At 42.4% G+C, this 19,957-nt stretch overlaps 1 protein-coding gene across 1 annotated transcript; it reads right to left on the bottom strand.

Annotated features, from left to right (window-relative positions):
* Nucleotides 1-1,016: 1,016 nt before the first annotated feature.
* On the bottom strand, nt 1,017-19,217 carry GLO1 (glyoxalase I). The gene is made up of 6 exons (XM_063304830.1): nt 19,058-19,217; nt 8,275-8,357; nt 6,791-6,931; nt 3,890-3,957; nt 2,268-2,357; nt 1,017-2,030 (listed from the first exon to the last, which is right to left on the bottom strand). Exons 1-6 carry the CDS (start codon nt 19,136-19,138, stop codon nt 1,942-1,944), a joined length of 552 nt encoding a protein of 183 aa, XP_063160900.1. The 5' UTR covers nt 19,139-19,217; the 3' UTR covers nt 1,017-1,941.
* Nucleotides 19,218-19,957: the final 740 nt, after the last annotated feature.

Raw genomic sequence — 19,957 nt, 5'->3', positions numbered from 1 at the left:
CATATGCATGTGCATGTGCATAGGAATATGTGTGTATACACCCACAAACACACATAAGCATTCTTGTTCACTTAGTGCCCAGTGCCCAACAAGGGGGTACAGTAGTGGGTAGTTAGAACTCACCTGGAAAAAAATGTCATAGCATCCACTCCACTTTAAGCACTAGCTACCAACATTCATATCAATGAAGGATTGCATAAGTATTATGACACCTCTTGCTCATCTTTAACTGTGTTTTTCTATTTCCTTTACAGTATTCTATTTAAACCTTGTGCAATTCAGTGACTTCAGAAACTCTTCTGGAAGTATTTTTAAATGCCTTAATAGGATACAGTAAGCACACTAACAAACACAGAGCCATACACTCTATGACAGTCCCACACACTCTGGCTCTGATTTCCCATGTTGATTACAAAGGTCTATAGAAACTTTCTACTGATTTTTGCTGGAATGTTATGTATAAACCTTTAAGCCAAAACTCAAGATTTCCCAAGTTTTATTATATCCAAGTAAGCATGAATAGAAACTTCTTGTAGCTTTGCTCAACACATAGAGGTCAGGATACATGAGCAGGGTCCAGGGTTCTGTATTCCTACTTATCCACAACACACTGATCAGGGCCAGAGTCACCAACACGGCTCTAGCAATATAATATGAGGCTGCTACTCATTGGGGGTGACATCCCAGTGAAGTCCTTGGTACTTACTTTTGAAAAGACCAGCCTTCCCAAATGTGGGAACCTTCCAATGTGTGGAAGCCAGTATGGACATTGTTGAAAGTTTCTGGAGTTAGTCCACATATCTGGAGGTTGCATATATTGGTGAAGCACGGAATAGACCTCCACAGACCTATTTTACCTGTAGAGGAGTTGCTTTCAAGATGGACTTTAAATGTTTTTTTCCCCAACAGGCCTGGAATTATTTTTCCTAGTGCCAAATATAAAGAAGCACAAACAAGATTCCACAAAAATCAAAGTCAGCTTTACCAACAGATAATAAAAAAGAATACGACTTCAGTATTTTTGTCCAGCATACAAATATTTAATATTTTCCATCTTCTTCCAGGAAAAAAAAGATTTGAATTGCCATATTGGTCTTTTGTCAGCACTTTAAAATGATGCAAATACAGTAACTTTATTTAAACTAGGAGCAAGACTCAATTTGTATTGCACTACAGAATTCACAAACCATAAAAAGGGGTCTATGATAAATTTTTCTCCAGAAGAAAAAATTCAGAACATATGATTGCATTCAGGCACCATGGCAAAACAATATTTCTTCTTTTTAAAGTTGAGCCTATTCACTTAGACATGATTTGCACTAATTGTGGTTCACCATTAAAATAAAAGTTATGAAGGTTGTTCTACCCTAAGAGATCACTGCTTAGTGGAGACAGAAGTAAATTTCTAAAACCCCAAAAGCTGAAACCCTTGGTTTTCCTGTTGTAGGTATGGAAACTCAAACTATGATAGAGGTTTTAGCAACACATCACCAACCTGGTTTTGAGAATGATCCACAGCAAACCTCAGGTTTACATGCACAAATATATATATATATATATTAGTATATTCTGCCTTCAAATTGAATGGGAAGTTGCTTGCCACAAAGCAAAAATTAAGCTTCCCATCTCCCCTTGCACACAAAGCAGGGAAAAGAGAAAGGAGGCTAAGAAAATCAGTTCACTGCAGTTCACTGCTGCTTACCCCCAAACCTTCAAATTGTAGTATAGAAAATAGTCTGAATGATTCTTCTACTGTATTATGCTAAAATATTCAAGTTAACAACCAAATTGATAAAGTAAGTGGGGACAGGAGAAACAGAATGCAGATCAGCTTGTTATACTCTTTTTTTTCCTGATTACATAAACTGTTTTCCCTTAAAGAAGTCTCACATGATAAAACAATCTCTTGATGAAAGCTCACAGTCCATTATTGTTTCTAACCTAAATTAAAGTCACCATGTGATTAGGGTTCAGGATTTCAATCCAGTAGCCATCAGGATCCTGAATAAAAGCCAGACCTTTCATTTTACCTATAAAAGATGAATATATAGTTTTAAGAAATTCCAGTATAATTCTCTTTTTAAGCCTCTACAACTTTCCCAGAGATTAATGTCATGTCTTCTCCAAGAATTTTTTTTTCAGAGACAAGAACTTTATCACTCTAATAATACACACACACACACAATTTGGCATGGTATATGAATTCACGTATTAAGCTTAGTATTACATACAAAGTAGAAATCAATTACTAGTTCACAGCAACTCACCATCATCTGGTTTTTTCACAAATTTCACTCCCAGTTCTTCAAATCTTTTACAAGCTTCATTTACATCAGGAACAGCAATTCCAATGTGACCTATAGAGCAGTAGAATAATTAAAAGCAGTGCTACATTTAGCAATATGTAAATAATGCCTTTGTGCATAAAGCAGTGACATAAATCATCAATTATTTGTGAAATAGGAAATACAAACATTATTCTATAATACATACTGAAAAAATCTATTTATTGTATTCGAGATTACATTTTAAAGGCAACATCCCACAGTCTGATGTGATCCAGATGTGTTGGTACAACTTCTATGACTTCTAGCCAGTTCTGAAACTTAATGGCAGGTCTGACTTGATTATGGGAATTGTAGTCCAATACATTTAGAGATTATCTAGAAGATACACCTGTACTGAATGAACCAGAGAATCTATAGGGACCTTATATCTATCTACTCCAATTCCCAGTTTGGTGCAATGCACTAAACTATCACTAACAAATGTCCAACCAGCATCCACTATTGTTCTAAGCAAACTTTTCTGCTAATACTCAGTCTTAATCTTCTTTTTAAAAATGTCAAGTTATTGCTCCTTGTCCTGTCCTCAACTTCAAAAAAGACTAAGTCCTCTCTACGCTTGCATACAGCAGGCTTAAAAATTTGAGGACTATCATACCTTCCCTCAGTTTTCTCCTTTGCAAGCAAAATATGGCCAGAAACCTTAAACCATTCCTCCTAAGACTTGTGTTTGTTTTAATAGTAAGTTCATTAAAAATTACAACTACAACGATAAAATACTAATACAAACTAAAAGAAGAAGAAAAAATAGGTGCCGAAAAGAAAAAGAAAATAGTAAAAAATAGAAAAGAAATAAAAAAGAAGAATATAGTAAAAGAAGAAATGTATAAAGAAATGACTTCCCCCTTCATCACAAGTATAAACAATTTTAGTAACTTATCACCTTCTATTAAAATACAACAAATGATCTCTTCTTCCCATATCTCACCTCTTATCTATAAACCAGGGTTTCTCAACCAGGGTTCTGTGGAACCCTAGGGTTCCGGGAGAGGTCACTAGGGGTTCCCTGGGAGATCATGATTTATTTTAAAAATCATTTCAAATTTGGGCAACTTCACATTAAAGAGGTAAGTTTCATTCTTTATTTTTAGTTTAAGAACACTGTTAATGTATATATACAGGCCTACACATGAAACAAATGTAATAATTTTGTAATTCTGGACGATATTTGAGCCTGAATGTGCAGGGGTTCCCCGAGGCCTGAAAAATATTTCAAGGGTACCTCCAGGGTGAAAAAGTTGAGAAAGGCTGCCATAAACAAACCCTTAAAACCTTGTCATTTCAGTCCTGATCAGCAAAAATCCATTAAGGGTTAAGGTAACAACATATCTATTTTAACCTTGTTCAAATAAACCAATTTTATATTCCTTCCTTTTACTTTTAACAATCTTGATCTTTAGTCCCTTCAAATAATGTCCTAAAACTTGAAAAATCTGAAGCTGGAATAGAGCTTTTTCTTTTTTTCTTTCTATTGAAGATTAATAGACATTTCTGGAAATAAAAGACATACATGTAAATGCATTTTGGCTTTTTTCACAACATACCAAATCCCCTGGGGTCTGAATTGCCATTGTGGTAAGCCTGATTGTCATCATTTTCAGTGCCCCAGTTGCTGAAAGAAAGAAAGGAGAAAAATGGAACAAGTGGAGGACAAAATTATGCTGATAAAGCAGTTCCTGCACAAATTAGATGAGGCTAACTAAATTTTTTGAAAAACATTTATACTGAGGACTTCCGGTGGGAATGGTGTTTTGAACAGCATCTCTTTGCGAATTAGCTTCACAAGCAGAGCTGGCAGCATGGCGTTTTAGGGCTCGGGCAGGATTCTCTTGAGCCCAGAAGTGTTCCCTGGATAAAGGAGAACCCTAGGAATTACCCCGTGTCCTTCGGACGGCTGGTCATAGCCAGAAGATTCTAAATGGAGTTTATAGATCGAGTGATGAGTGATCAGCTGGGAGATAGGACTGTCATCCTTTCCCAAGCCACACTGCAGCCATTTAAACGGACTTTAAAACTGACCACCCCATTTCTTAATGCACTAATTTATTTGCCTTTTTTTTGTTTAAAGGTACATTTATTTTGTTGCTTTTTCCAACACAGAGATGAGATTTCTTTGGTAACTTTTACATTATTTTTGAAACTTAACTGTTGAGCATTTGAACCTGGTTTTGTATTTTATGTTTTGGGCAAAAAGAACCGAAAAATATGCTGATAAAGCAGTCCATGCACAAATTAGAGGAGGCTAACTAAACTTTTTGAAAAACATTTTACTTAGAGAAACAAAAGAAAAAACATTAGAGAGAGTAAATATAGAGAGCAGCAAGTATAGAAATTTGAACCGTTTGTATATCCCTTTATACTGGGATTCATGTTTTCCCCTAGATAAATTATAGCTGCCCAAAGTAACCACAAACCACAATTCGAGGACCCCCTTCTATAGCTTTCTCTTGGTTGTATGCATTTTACAGGTGAGCTTCTATTCTTTGTAGAAAAAAATTACAGAAATCCTGAAAAATAGGTAAAGTAGAAGTATCCTGCTTAGGAGAAACCCTTCTGCTTTACATAAATATTTTTCCTTTTTAGCTACTCAAGATGATTAATGACTAATATAACTGGATCTTGAATAACATAGCCATTGTTGCTTGTAATGTATTTTCAAAGTTACAAATTTATTTATTTATTTATTTATTACATTTGTATGCTGCTGCTTCATTTAAAAAATCCATAAGGAATCTCACTGTGAAGTTCTGGAGAAGAATTCAGAAGAAATCAAAAGCTTGCTCACTATTTTGTGACATTCGGGGTGGTCTTCATAAAATATAAACATGGATTTTGTGGCACAACTCTCTTTATATGATTCAGAATTTCTTTATTCAAATTTACTTCAGTGCAGTTTTTCATTATTCATCATTTTACTCAGACTCAGTACATTTAGGGTGGAGCTCCTTTGATATTTGTAATAAATATGGCAACATAGGATTTTTGAATAAAATATTCAGGGCACCTTTGTAATATCCAGAGCTCTTGCATCAAGTCTAAGACAAAACAAAAACATTAAGACCCATTTGAGAAAACTGCATTACACAATTTTTTCAGATCATGTGCTATATCCTCTATACAGCATTTGCACCTAGTGACATCAAGTACATCCTTTTTTGTATTCAACAAGATGCATTCCTAGAATAAATGCATGTGAAGTGATGATGGAAAAAAATGGAGCACTTAAGGTGACCGCCATCTCCCACCTCAGAGATGGCTGCTTTGATCATTCCAGTGCTCGGCTTGTGGCTCCTGCAGTATTGTGTGTCCTACTTGAAGCCCTCAGTGAAAACAAGTTCCTCACACCTGGTATACAGGATTACAGTCTGAATTTTACCTGCATACAACACGCAAAATGGAATCCTAAGCATAACATGCAGATTATGATTAGATCAATGTCACCATTTGTAGAAAAGGTCTCTCCTTACTGGATGTTTATTACAAAGCAGAGGCAACCAGTTTATGAACTGTATGCATCCTCAGCCCTCTGTTATGTCACCCACAGCCCTCCCAAAACACACCTCAGTAGCAGCAAACAGTCAAATTATGTCAGAAATATTTTTCACTTTTTTCACAAGTAATAAAGCAGCTACATTAAGCCTTGAATAGATTTGATATGCATATTTTCCTAAGTAGGTTAAAAAAAAACCTGAAAAAAGACAAGGAAAAGGCTAAAAATTCCAGCTATTTGGTAACCTCACCCTTGCCTATTCCTCTGGTAAGGAAACTTACGTAGAACGGCCCCATGCTTCTTTAATTCTACTAATATGTCAATCCTTCAGTAGACAGGTTATGAAACAGATACCATATGAATTATTGGAACACTACTTTACTGTTATAGGGTATATCAGAATCTGAAAGCCTGAAAGAAAGTGTCTCCTCTGTTCTTGTACTAAAGAGAATCAAGGTGGGGCAATCTTGATTTTTTTCTTCACCTCCTCCTGTCTATATGGGCTAAGGTGCTGCTCACATAATGGATATTGATTTCCTTCTTCAAGACCATCTCCATACTCCTCTACAGGAACCAGACCTTGCTTTAAAACATACTTTAAAATGTGTCCTCTCTCCTCTAAGAGATCTACAGTTTGCAGAAAGATAGTTCCTTATTCATTTCCCAGATCTCCAGGTTTGAAGATTATATAGCAGATTAAAACCTCTGCATGAGACTGGGGATAGCTACTGCTTTCAGCAACAGACATTTAAAACGTAGATGACTAATAGCATGACAATATCATAAGTCAATTTTCTAGATAAGCACTTGGCTGAAAAGCAGTACTGACTTGTATATGGAAGGCACTCTTCTCACAGGTGACTAGAGAAGCAATGTAATGCTGCATTACAGATCACCGAGAATGGGAGAAAAAACCAGCATGTAAGAGTAACCACATTTCAGAGAATACACTCACTGTGTCAGTTCTACTGTGGCCTTCCGAGAAAAGATCCATGCTGTCCTCTCCTTACCATCTTTTGGGATATCATTTTTATCTTCGTAGGCCAAAAAGTAGAGAGAGAACTTCATAGAAGGAAAGTCAAATTTTTGAAGTAAACTGAGGAAAAAAGCATACAAGCAAATCATTACATCCTAAACATTTAATGATTTGCTAATATTTGTTTTACATGATTGTAAACGTACATGAAGTAAAAAAAACATGCCGAGAGAGCAAAACTCTATCACACCTCAAAGATCAATAAACTCATTTGGCACAAGCTTTCATGGAGACCTCTAAGGCTTTAAATTGAAGGCAATCAGATATTCCATTAAAACAGAGCTGAATGCTTCCCATTTTCACATCATGTCACAGTCCCAGACCCCTTGATGCTCAGCTTTAGGATTGCTGTTGCATTTTTTAAATTGTAAAACAGTCAGTTAAAAATAAACATTCCAGTACACAATGGAGGAATTTGTTTTGATATAAGTTTAGAAGTAAATCACTGGGGAGTGGGAGGAGGAGAGGATCGCAATATCAAAAGCATATAGAAAAGTTAATTTATTTGCTTTGTAAAATAGCAATGAAGGGAATATATGTGCAGCCTGGACCTTTTGTCTCTATATTATTTGTTTATATAGATCAAATCCAGAATTAACCTTACTATAGCAATGTTGAAGGAAATATAACTTTTTTTGCTTATATAAAATCCCTGTTTTGACTGAGAAGCAATCTGAATTTATCATTCACAGAACATTTGTGAGGAACAGCATAAATTAGCCTAGAGCTTGCCTTTTATTACTGAACAGAATTGCTTCTGAGCAGAGAGATATGCATGCACTTAATGACTGATCTCCCAAAACCTCACTTAATGTGTCAATCTGTTTTAATTCAGACTAAATATAACAAGCGTGGTAGCCAAAAGCATTTGGTTGCTTCTTATTTCAGAGACGCTTTGTAGTTGTTGCTCTTATGAACATCACGTTTGGAGGGTCCACACTCCCTTTATCACCACCTGCAGCAAACAGGACCCTGCAAGCTGCAGCATACTAAGGATTTCCACTCAAGAACGCTGCCTCACACCTAACTTTATTCCAATCTATTGGTAGGGTGAGATGGGGAGGAACAATTTTCACAGCTGGAGAAAAGGCAGAGCTCTACTTACAATCCTAAGAAAGTATCTAACTCAAATTATTGAGAAATACATTACATCCACAACACAATGAGTCCTTTTACTGAGGTGAAGTTTCCATCAAAGAAGATGGGAAAGAATTTTTTGTTTCTTTTTTTAAAATAGTTTGTCTCTTCTGTATCAAGTGTTTCTCAAAGGTCCTTCAAATCTTTGGAGTAGTTTAAAGCAGCTTAAAATCTTTCATTAGCAGAGGACTGGATACAAGGCCATCTTGTTTTTAGATGGTTGAAATCCTAATGAAAACAACTTGGTATAAATTGTTTTTACTTACGTCATTCCAAGAATTCTAGTATAAAAATCCAGAGATATTTTAGGATCTTTTACTCTTAGCATTGTCTGTTGCATAAGAAAGTCCTGCAGAAAAATATAACTTTGATGGATCATAAGACTCAATAACACAGTTAGAATATACTTTTCCTAGGAACAAACAACAAAAAAATGCCCAACACCAAAATGATATCTGCTTTGAAATCAGATAACAGCACAGTGCTATCCAGTCAGTACTTGCAGGGTTTTAACTGGATTCTGGTGGGTTTTATTATTTTGATGCCTGGGGTACAGAGTAACAATCCAAAAAAACATAAGTTCTGAAAGGAAGCATCAAATTCAAATTTTTTGCTCAGCCTAAGAATCCAAATTAATACACTGCAACAGATGATTGTCGAGGTCTCCTTGAATAAATCACCTTCCTTGGTAACTGATTGAGGTTTCTACCTGTTCTTACTGATAGAAATGTTTTCTACATTCACTGAAACCTTAGGGACATTATTCCATCTCATATACTCTGGGGCAACAGTGAACTTTTTCTGTGTATCACCTTTTCAGGGATTTCTAAAGTGTGATCCTGCTCGCCTCAGACTTTGTTTCTCCAGGCTAAATGAACCCAGTTCTCTCAGTCTCTCAATTTAAGACTTGAGCTTCAGTTCCCTGATCCTTCTTACTGTTTTTCTTTCTAGTTACTCTAACTTTGTTGAAAAAAGTCTGGTGCCAGTTTGGGCTAGTAGTTAAGGAACCAGACTTGAAACCAGAAGACTGTGAGTTCTAGTCCTGCCTTAGGCATGAAAGCCGGCTGGGTGACTTTGGGCCAGTCACTCTCAGCCCAGCTTACCTCATAGGGTTGTTGTTGTGGGGAAAATAGGAAGAGGAAAGAGTATTTGTATGTTCCCCACCTTGAGTTATTTATAAAAAATAAAGGTAGGATAATTTTTTTTTAAAAAAAGCACAGAGGGATGAAAAAGTCACCAATCACTGCCACATATAATGAGGGGCTGTACAGTGCTTCAGATTCAAAGTTGCTTCAGAGAATGCTTGCTTGCAACTCCTTAGCACAGTTGTATCTGTGATGCAATCCCAGGAAAAGATGTGCTTGGCTTAAAGAGTTGCAGAGAAGTACAATGTACTGGTAGTCCTCAAGTTACAACCACACATTCAGCGACCATTCAAAGTTATGACAGCGCTGAACGAGGGAGACTTATGACCAATCCACAAAGTTGTGGCTGTCGCAATGTCCCCATGGTCATGTGATCATGATTCGAGTGCTTGGCAACCTGCTTGCACTTATCAACAGTTGCAGCATCCCGCAGTCACATGATCACCATTTGCAACCTTACCTGCCAGCTTCCCACAAGTACAGTCAATAGGGAAGCCTAGAGGGAAGGTTGTCAAGTCACTCCTGCTCCCACCACTTTTCCTCTTGAGAAGCCCCTGGACAGCAGGGCAAGTACTGAGATTGCTGTTGCTAAGTGATGCAGGTCATGTGACATCACACTTTATGACCGTATTACTTAGCAACAGAAATTCCAGTCCCAATTGCCATCGAAATGATGAACTGCACAATGAGTTTTCTTTGAACCCGAAGGACTCTGTGTGTGTGTGTGTGTGTGTCTTTGTGTGTGTTAACTGTTATCATCTGAAGCATATTTTTGCCCTTAATCCAAAGCACTGCACAGTCTTAATATGTATAACCAAAAGTTCTATTATGTCGCGTCACGCGACCAGTCCTTCGCCCTTCGGTCTATGGGATTCCCTGGGGGGGAATGAGCCAACGATTCCCTCGCAAGGGTGAGGTCGAAAAAACAACGGTAGGCACAGGATTCTTTTGTGGTGGTGAGTGACGCTACATCTCAGGAGGTTGCTGGTACTGCCTCCTGGTGCCACGCCCCCACCTCCTTTTATTCAGCAGTTCTATCAGGGCGGGGGAGTGAGTACAAAGAGAATAGGGAAATACAAGTCATGCCCTGAGGCTACGTGAGAGACATGCAATCTAGCTGTGCAGTAATGGAGTCAGATACGTCACAATTCCACCTTTTTTATTTAATTTTGTTCCTCCCCCAGAGGGTCTGAGTCGGGGAGCCAGGGACTCTTCAGTCCAAGGAGACCCATCCCAGCGTCCTCTCTCGGGGGGTAGTGTGACCGGGGGTCCTTTTCCACTTCCGATTCACTATCGGAGGACCATTCCAAGAGTGGTGTTTTCTCCATACCTACAGCAGTGACCAGGTGTTGAACAGCAAGCTTTGTCTCGGATACCTCTGAGTCCAATGTATGAAGTCTCTGCTTTAAGAAGCGGAGAACGCGACCCAGCACACAGGGGCCTATGGTGCATACGAGAATCAATAACAGGAGGGGCCCCAACAGAGCGGACAACAGTGTGGTTAGCCATGGAGAAATGCTAAACATATTTTGATACCATGACATGGATTGTTGGCGCTCCAATTCCCTTGTTTTTAAACGGGAATTGAGCTCTTTCATAGAGTCCAATACTACTCCTGAGTTGTCGGCATAAAAACAGCAGTCTTCCTTTAGAGCAACACACAGTCCCCCTTGTTTGAGGAACAGAAGGTCGAGACCCCTACGATTTTGCAAAACCACTTCGGATAGAGAGGTAAGGGAATCTTGTAGCGCCACAATAGATTGTTCGATGGCGCGAAGGTCAGTGTCAATGATAACGCTAAGGTGACGCAGGTTCTGATCATTGACAACAAGGGCTGACACACCAGTGGCGGCTCCGGCCGCACCTAAGCCCAGTAGGACTGATAAAGTTACAGCAGTCACTACTTCGCGCTTAGCCTTGAGGGGATAATGAGGGGGCTCTAAAATGGAGAGAAGTTCGTCAGGGGAATAGATAGAAATCTTGGGGAGTAGGAGCACCTGAATACAAAAGGCGTTAGTTTGTAACAAGGTATCACCATATACACATGCGGTGAGGCCAGAAGAACATGCCCAAACAGAGTTGTTCCCAGGGATAAAGTATTGCCCTGTCAATCGGGCAGAGATATTACCAGAGGTAGTGTAGAGTACACCGTAGCCACCATGGCCGGTGTGACCGTTGATGTTCAAGCGATTTTTTGGAAGATAGAGGGCACAGTGATCATGAGAAGAATTAAGGCAATATTGAATATAGTTAGCAGGAACACGGCCAAGGCAGCAGCCCTGCCCTATTATAGAGGTGATAGTCAACGTGGTGTTTTGCCAGCGGCAGGAGGCGGCTGAGGTAGAGTTTCGGATAGGGTCAGGAGAACCGACTGCTTCATAGAATGGTGGAGAGGAAGACAAACAAAGCCAACATCGAGATGTGTTAGAAGCGGTGTGAACAAGGGAAAAGGAGGAGTTAAGAAGAGAGACAAGGGGGTTTTTTTGTTTGGTGAGGGGTTTAAGAAAGGTGGAGTGAATGTCGTCGGCATTGGGCCCAACAGGTGGGGACTGAGGGAGAGTGACCTGTCGTTGAATGTAGAACATGTTGCCATAATGAAACCCGGGCCATCTGGCATATATGCGACCTCCCCATTTTACACCTGAGTCCCAGGCATTCCCCTGAGCTTTTCCTGCAGCAGTGAATTGTACAATAACCGGATTACATCTATTCCAACCCCCCTGTCCTGCCGCATTCTTTTTGGTTGCGGTGCATCTAATGTCCTTTCTCAACCGAGTGAGGGTGATGTAATCAGTCTTATATGGAGGGGTCCAGTAGATGTAGCCAGTGGAAACGCAGGACCAAGATTTGCAAAAGTAATCTGCTATGCCTCCGCAGTCGTGCACGTGATCAGGGCTGGTGTCATGTCCTGGGCACACATACAGGGGATACCTTTTAACGGTGGAGTGGCTGGGCTCTGGGAAGCCGGCCAGCCTCCTGTAGGCTGTCACTCCTAAAAGCATTTCTGAAAAGTCAAAATACAGGTTAGGGAAACAAGATATAATTGGGCTATAACAAAAGGAGGTATTCAGGATCTGTCCCAAGGCATCGCGGATTGTCCAGGTGATATTGTAAGGGCGATGCGATCCCTGGGCGTCAAATGCCAGTAGGCGTCGTCCCTGCCAACGGGCGGGCTCAGGAAGGGAGAGTAAAAATAAGGTGAGCGTAAGGCGAGATGAGGTGGCGAACCCCTTAATTAATTTTGTTATTTCACAGTGATATTGTCCTAGATCGGTCAACTGTACGTTGGTGATAGCAAGGGTAGTTTGGCGAAAGTGATAAGTGATGGAGTAGGAATCGCCATCTTGGAGAAGGGTGTTGTTGCGGAACCAGCGCCAGAAGGTGCCTTTTCTTTTGATGGGAGAGCGTTGAAGACATTCCATGGCGTTGGATGCTGAGCTGCGGCCAATGGTGGCAGGGTAGCGTAAACGATGGGTTCGAATGAGAGAGGTTGTTTTAGGGTTCGTTGTGAGGGGAGCAGAGATGGAAGAGAGATGACAGAGAAGGAGGGTCAAGAAGGTGCTTGTCAGGAGGCTGCCCATGATATGGCCGGATGCAGCGAGCAGGAACCCAGAGCACTCGATCAGGAAGTTGCACAGCAGCGTAGCCTTTTCCCCAGGTGACGAGTTGCGCAGGGCCTTTCCACTCAGGGCTGGGCAGTTGCCTAAAATAAACAAGGGGACGGGAAGAGGGAACTACTGGCTTGGAAAAGTGTCGAGATGCAGCCGTAGCAGGGGGGGTACCGGTAAGATTAAGGAAATTCAAGGTAAACAAGGTGAGATTAAGGATATTTTGTAACATCGGGAGGCTTGGGGGGCCTAAGGCCTTTTTCCCCGTTTGCCGATCAAGGGCATTCTTTAGGGTCTGGTTAGCCCTTTCCACAATAGCCTGACCTTGGCTGTTGAATGGTATACCGAATCTGTGAGTAATGGACCACTTACGGCAAAACTCAGCAAAGGGAGTGCTGACGTAAGCGGGGCCATTGTCAGTTTTCAAAGTTTTGGGACATCCCGATGTGACGAAAGTGCGAATACAATGATTGATTACGTTTTTCGTGGCTTCTCCTCTTTGCAAAGTTGCCAGGATGAATCCCGAATAGGTATCCACAGATACATGGATATACTTCCAAGGTGCAAAAGAGGGATAATGAGTGACATCCATCTGCCATGTGTCACAAGCATGGACACCCCTGGGATTAACTCCCTCAGGGATGCACTTTGCCTGCAAACTGCAGGTTGGACATTGTTGAAGAATGGCGGTAGCTTCTTGATATGTAATGCCAAATTGGCGCACCAATGCTTTTTTATTTTGATGGAAATAAGCATGGCTGTCCCCTGCTGAAAGTGGCGGAGGAAGAGGGGAAGAGGCCATAATTTTGCAAGCCTCATCTGCCATGTGGTTGCCTTCGGACAGGAAACCGGGTAGCTGTTGGTGGCTTCTAATATGCGCTACAAACAAAGGGGATGTTCTGTCCTTCAGGAGAGTTTGAAGCTGCAAAAAAAGCGTCATGAGAGAGGGGGGGGTAACAGGGGAAATATATGCATCAAACATGGCCACAGCCATTTGAGTGACATACATACTATCTAATATAACATTCAAAGGCTGTTCTGGGAAAAGAGACAAGGCTAGCAAAAAGGCGGCTAACTCAGCCTGTTGGGCAGATGCTTGTGGGCCTGTTAGGCGTTTATGCCATTTGCAATTATTTTGCCATGTACAAGCCCCTATGGTTTTGGAGCCGTCTGTAAAAACAGTGAGGGCTTCCTTGAGTGGCTGCTGAACGAACGGCGAGGTTAGTGTGAAGGGTACTGTTCGCAACAGTTGCAATCGAGGATCAGGGGGAAGATGGCATGACACCTGGCCACACCAGTCCTCCAAGGCATCCTGCAGTGCAGTGGAGTTTTGTAGGAGGGGTTCCCATTGAGTAACCTTAAGGGGAATGTACAGGGTGGAAACATCCAGTCCCATTAGGGCTCTAATCCTCTTCCGGCCTTTCTCAACAAGAGAGGCCATTTGTGCTGCTCTGGTGATGATGGATGTCTTAGGTGTGTGTGGCAAGTGTAGCCATTCTAAAATATGTAGATGTTTGTTATCAGACGTTTGGACGATGATGGCAGTTAATAATTGATGTGTTGAAAGAATGGCAAGAGAGGGTGGTTTGTCAGTGAGCGCACGGTCCACGCATTGGGTCGTAAGGACGGCATTGACCTGTTGTAGGGCGTGCAATTGTTGTTCTGTAAGGTATACCTTGTCAGCTGGGTTTGTCAAACCCACTAGCGCTTGGAATAAAGGTGATAACATGGGTGTAGTTAAAGCAAGGTATGCGCGGGCCCAATTAATGACCCCCAGACATTGTTGTAATTGGACCAAGGTGGTCGGCTGGGGAAGCGTGAGCATAGGTAGAAGTGGGGCAGCAGTGGAGGCTAAAACTTTGTGGCCTAGATATTGCATTGGATAACGAGACTGGACCTTTTCTGGTGCAACGTGCAACCCTGCCGTTGCTAGGGTGGCTAAAAGAATAGGAAAAGTTTTTTGAACTGTCCCTTTCGGGCCCTCAGCAGCGACTAAAATGTCATCCATATAATGATACACAAGAAAATGCGGAAATTGGGATCTATAGGGTTGCAATGCTTTATCGACAAAAAATTGGCACATTGTGGGTGAGTTCAACATGCCTTGTGGGAGGACCTTCCACTGGTACCGAGCAGTAGGCTTTGAATTGTTAAGTTCCGGTACCGTAAATGCGAAAATAATTCTGTCCTTTTGTGCCAAAGGTATGGAAAAAAAACAATCCTTGAGGTCTATTACAATAAGGTCGTGTCCTTCCGGAATCAAGTTGGGGTTGGGAAGTCCACACTGCAAAGGTCCCATGGGCTGAAGGATGGTGTTGATAGCCCTAAGATCCTGTAGGAGGCGCCATTTGCCAGACTTCTTTTTGATGACAAATACCGGAGTATTGTATGGGCTGGTGGAGGTTTCGATATGGCCTTCAATTAACTGCTGTTGGACCAAGATATGTAAGGCGTCCAGCTTCTCTTTGGTGAGTGGCCATTGATCAACCCATACCGGCACAGAGGTTTTGAGAGAGAGAGAGAGAGACCCTGAAGGGTCCTGTAAAGCCATTAGGGAAGTTGAATAAAAGCGTGGAACTGTGAAAGCAAGTCACGGCCCCATAGGTTACAGTGCAAAGGCAAGATATAAGGCTTTAGATAAGCTGTAATATGAGAATGAGCAGTCACAGCAGAAAGCCAATGAGAGCTGACCTTAGCGGCCTGTGCTCCGCCTACTCCTTGCACCGAGGAGGCTTCAGCGATAGGCCAGGAGGAGGGCCATTCAGCGGAACGAATGACAGAGACGTCGGCGCCGGTGTCAATCAAGCCTTCGAAAGAGCGACCATTTAGTGTGACAAGGAGGGTGGGTTTAGAGGTTTGGACTGGTTGCTGCAAGGCAAACAATGATGGCATATCAGGAGAAGGGAGAAGTATGAGCGTGGCGACAATTGTTCCTTTATTTAAGGAAAAGCACCTATCTCCCACTCCTGCCAGAGCAATTTGTGTCAAATCTGATGAATCATACAAATAGGGAGCAGCAACCATTCCCTCAAGCGTAAGCGAGGAGTTGGGAATAAGCAAAGCAGGGGTAAGAGGAGGGAGGGGTTTATGCAGCGTGACAACAAGAGGAAGGGAAAGGACAGCCCCCGGATCGTCATACAAAAGATCCTCTGCCAACTCCACAGGGAAGCTGGTGATGGGTAATTCAGCCTTTGGGGCGGGGTTAGCTGACAACCCCCGATCTAGTTTTCCGAAGGCTGGTGAGGGGAGGAGTTATTGCGACATTGCGAGGCCCAATGATAGCCTTTGCGGCACTTGGGACAAGGAGTTTTAGGTTTGGAGGGGGGGGGCGGCCCCCTTTGAGTGGAAGGGGGCGCCCCACCTCCCCCGGGTGCACGGCATTGATTCTTAAAGTGGCCCGGCTTCCCACAATTGAAGCAATTTCCATGACGAGTGACTGCGAGGGCTTCCGGGGAATGGAGCTGAGGGGAGGGGTTAGTAGAAGGCAGCGAGGTGGTAATGGCGGCAGCGAGAGCGCTCACTTTGTGAGAGGTGGTACCAACGATTCTGCAGAGTTGCAGGAAGTCTGCAAGCTTTACACCCGGTTGATTGACTGCGGGTTGCAGAATGGTCTGGCAGTCATGATTAGCGTTAGAGAAAGCAAGTTTCATTAGCAGCTCATGTTTAGCCGTGGCATTATCAATTTGTCGGTCTAAAGCAATCTGAAGGCGACTTATGAAGGAAGCATATGGTTCATTTGGTTCTTGCATTATTTTCAAAAACGTTTGGGTGGATTGAGAGTCGGAATCATCCACTCTTTTGAGAGCATTCATGGCGCACATGTGAATAATAGCAAAACAACGACGGGGGGAGTTCTGTTGCTGGACTAAGGTTGCGAATTGTCCCTTTCCTAATAATTGATTTGCGGTCACCCCTGCGGGAAGACCTCTTCTAATTTCTACTTCCACCCCTTTGTCGTATTCAGATTGCCACACAACGTATTGCGCCGGGGTCATAAGCATAGAAAAAAGCATTTTCCAATCATACAATAACATAACAGTGTTAGCAGTAACTAAAGAGTCTAAAACTCCCCTAGTAAAAGGAGAGTGCAAGCCGTAGGTGGTTACAGCATCTTTGATTTGTTTCAAAACCTTAAGTTCAATATTGTTATACAAATTTCCTCCCGCCGCCCCTAGGCCGATGGTCATGGGAAAGGCAGAGGGACTCTCCATTTCCAATGAGAGGGGGGAGGAGAGGAGTTCAGTGATGGCGCCTCCTAGGGGGTGGTGTTGAGGGGATCCGGGGGTTGGAGCTGAAGGGGGAGGAGGAACGGCTGGGTATGGAGGGGGTGGTGGTGAGGCAGCATCGAGATGGGCGGCAAGAGGGGGTGGGGTTTTTGGGCCGGGAGGAGAAGGGCAAGTTTCCGGGGAAGACGGGGGAGGGTAAAGAGTGTTGATGGCCGCCATAACAGCCTTCCAGGCAGTCAGAATAGGCACGGGTGCTCGTGGGGTATCATGAAAATATTTTCCTATCCTTTCCCAAGTGGATGCTTTGAGCGACCCCTCTGAAGGATAGACAGGGCAGTGTCTGTCCATGTACAGTAGGAGTTGAGTCACCGATTTTTTTGAAATGGGAAAGATGGTCGTACCGTTAGCCTTTTGACAAGAGTTAGCCTTCTTCACTAAATCATAAAGTTCGTCCCTATGAACTGACGAAACTTTGGAGAGTGGGGAGCCCATTACTTACGATTGCAGAGCCTTTTCCAGGTGCGTAGTAACGAGAGTGAAGGCAGTGCACCTCTAGACAGAGATCACACCGTGAGACCGAAGGGATCCCGGACGAGCCCCCAGTTGTCGCGTCACGCGACCAGTCCTTCGCCCTTCGGTCTATGGGATTCCCTGGGGGGGAATGAGCCAACGATTCCCTCGCAAGGGTGAGGTCGAAAAAACAACGGTAGGCACAGGATTCTTTTGTGGTGGTGAGTGACGCTACATCTCAGGAGGTTGCTGGTACTGCCTCCTGGTGCCACGCCCCCACCTCCTTTTATTCAGCAGTTCTATCAGGGCGGGGGAGTGAGTACAAAGAGAATAGGGAAATACAAGTCATGCCCTGAGGCTACGTGAGAGACATGCAATCTAGCTGTGCAGTAATGGAGTCAGATACGTCACACTATTAGAATTTAGTTCTTTGTAGGATGTGGGAGAACAAAAAATCTAATCTGAAAACCTGAAAAACCAGTAATAATCAGCAGCAACTGGTCTGAGTGAGATGGCCTGATCGTTTGAATCAAGTTTATTGCAAACTTTAAATTCTTTTATGGCTTAATCTTTTCAGAGTGCTGTAAAGACACACAGGAGCTTCACCCTGAACATTTTAAGGAGTGGGGGAAAATGTACAATAATATAGTGCAGTAGCACAAAATCATTTGTAAACACATTGATATATCCATTAGCATGTGCTGGTAGGGTGACAAACAGTTGATAAAACAGGCTAGGTTTAAAGCAGTTAAAGAGGTGCAGAATATGACAAAGGTTCAATCTGTCTCCCATTCTTGCTCAGTCTATTACTAATATTGACTTATGACTGTTTTATTACCTACTTCTTCTAGGTATTGCAAGAGTTAAAATAGAACTGTGCTGGAAGAATTATTTAATCTTTTCAAAAGCACACTACAGTATGTTAAACGGAGCTAATTCCCAGAGATTTATGTAGGTAAGACTACAATCCACGATCCTACATTAAATGTCCCTAAACATCCACACAATTGCATTATTAACAGAGAAGAATATGAAGTACCTCAAGTGATTCTGATATACACTTGAGAAGGCAGCCACAACTCTGCATCTAGAATAATCAACGTGCACGTCTCAATGGGTAATCTTACACAGATCTATCATTTTCAGTAGGATAGCTAGTGAAGTAAACCTGCAGAACTGCTTTCCCCGGCTTAGGGCTTTCCAGATATGAACTAAAACTCTCGCTGTGCAAGGCTTCAGGTGATGAGAAGTGCTGGCTGAGCAAATGAACCCTGCTGGGGAAGGCTGGCATATGGGGCTGCTTAAAATAGGGCAACAGCATTCCGAAAAGGATACGATCCTCCTGCAGGCCAAGACTTTAGGTCACATTTGCCGGGCCAAGGGGTCTGATTTCCACCCTGATATTCTGCAACCCCTGAATCCTACGAGTTCTACCCGTTCTTTTTGCGTAAAGAGAGGTAGGGACAATAGCTCGCAGTGAATCAAGGGAGGCCCTCTTCTTCCCACTTCCCAGCAAACTGTCACCATTTGCTCAAAGATTCCCTCCTTCTTCCCCTTTACCTTTGTGCTGGGATGAGGGTCGGAACAGGCGCTACAAGCTTCTTCATCGGTCAGACCGCTCGATTCGCCTTCCTCCGACATGCCGCAACCACCGAGCCGAACAGCCGCACCAAATTGCGTCCCGCCCCTCCCTGCTGCGTATTATTGGGGCGACGAGAAAATGAGCGAGGAGACTCTCCAGCCAATAAAGACGAAGAATACAAATCGGGCAGATCCGTTGTTTAGGTTACATCCACCTACTTTATTACCTTCCTACAACTCCCAGCGTTCCTTGCTGCAGAAGGGTGTTTAGTTCCACGCTTCTCCCTTGCATCCCCAATTCCTTTTTAAGGACAAAGAGTAGAGGAAGCTAAGTGCTTTCGGGAGCGAATGGGCAGCAGGTTTTTGACAGTGTAAGGAGTTCGCTTTTGCTGGGGAGCGATGGCTTATGACTGCGAAAATGGAGCAGTAGTTGAAAGACCAACTATGACGGAGTGTCGGTTGCAGTGAATTAAAAATGAAGAAAAAATGTAGCTGTTTTTAATGAAATTATGCGTGCTAAATAATTCAACGAAAATTTATAAAACCTTTATTAATACAGTACATCTAATAAAGAGAGCAGCCACGTGATCAAATTTGAACCGCATTCATGCTGTTCAAAGGATTAGTTGAATAAATAAACACTCCACAGCTACACGAGACTTAATGGAAAAATTTAACTTGTCAGTATTCTCACAAAATCCAGTATTCTGCAATCCAGTGATGGCTGTGAGGCATTGGTTTTCAAAGCCTGTGTTTATTATAGCAAATAAGGCATCTGGTTAATAAACCACAGTTGAGCAAAAGGCTGCAACTGAAGATACTGTTATTAAAGCAATGTTCTCCAACTTAGTATTGTCCACATGTGCATTCCCCAAATGC

Source organism: Candoia aspera, chromosome 1, assembly GCF_035149785.1.
Source record: "Candoia aspera isolate rCanAsp1 chromosome 1, rCanAsp1.hap2, whole genome shotgun sequence".
Classification (NCBI taxonomy): domain Eukaryota; kingdom Metazoa; phylum Chordata; class Lepidosauria; order Squamata; family Boidae; genus Candoia; species Candoia aspera.
This window is presented reverse-complemented; position numbering and strand designations above follow the sequence as displayed.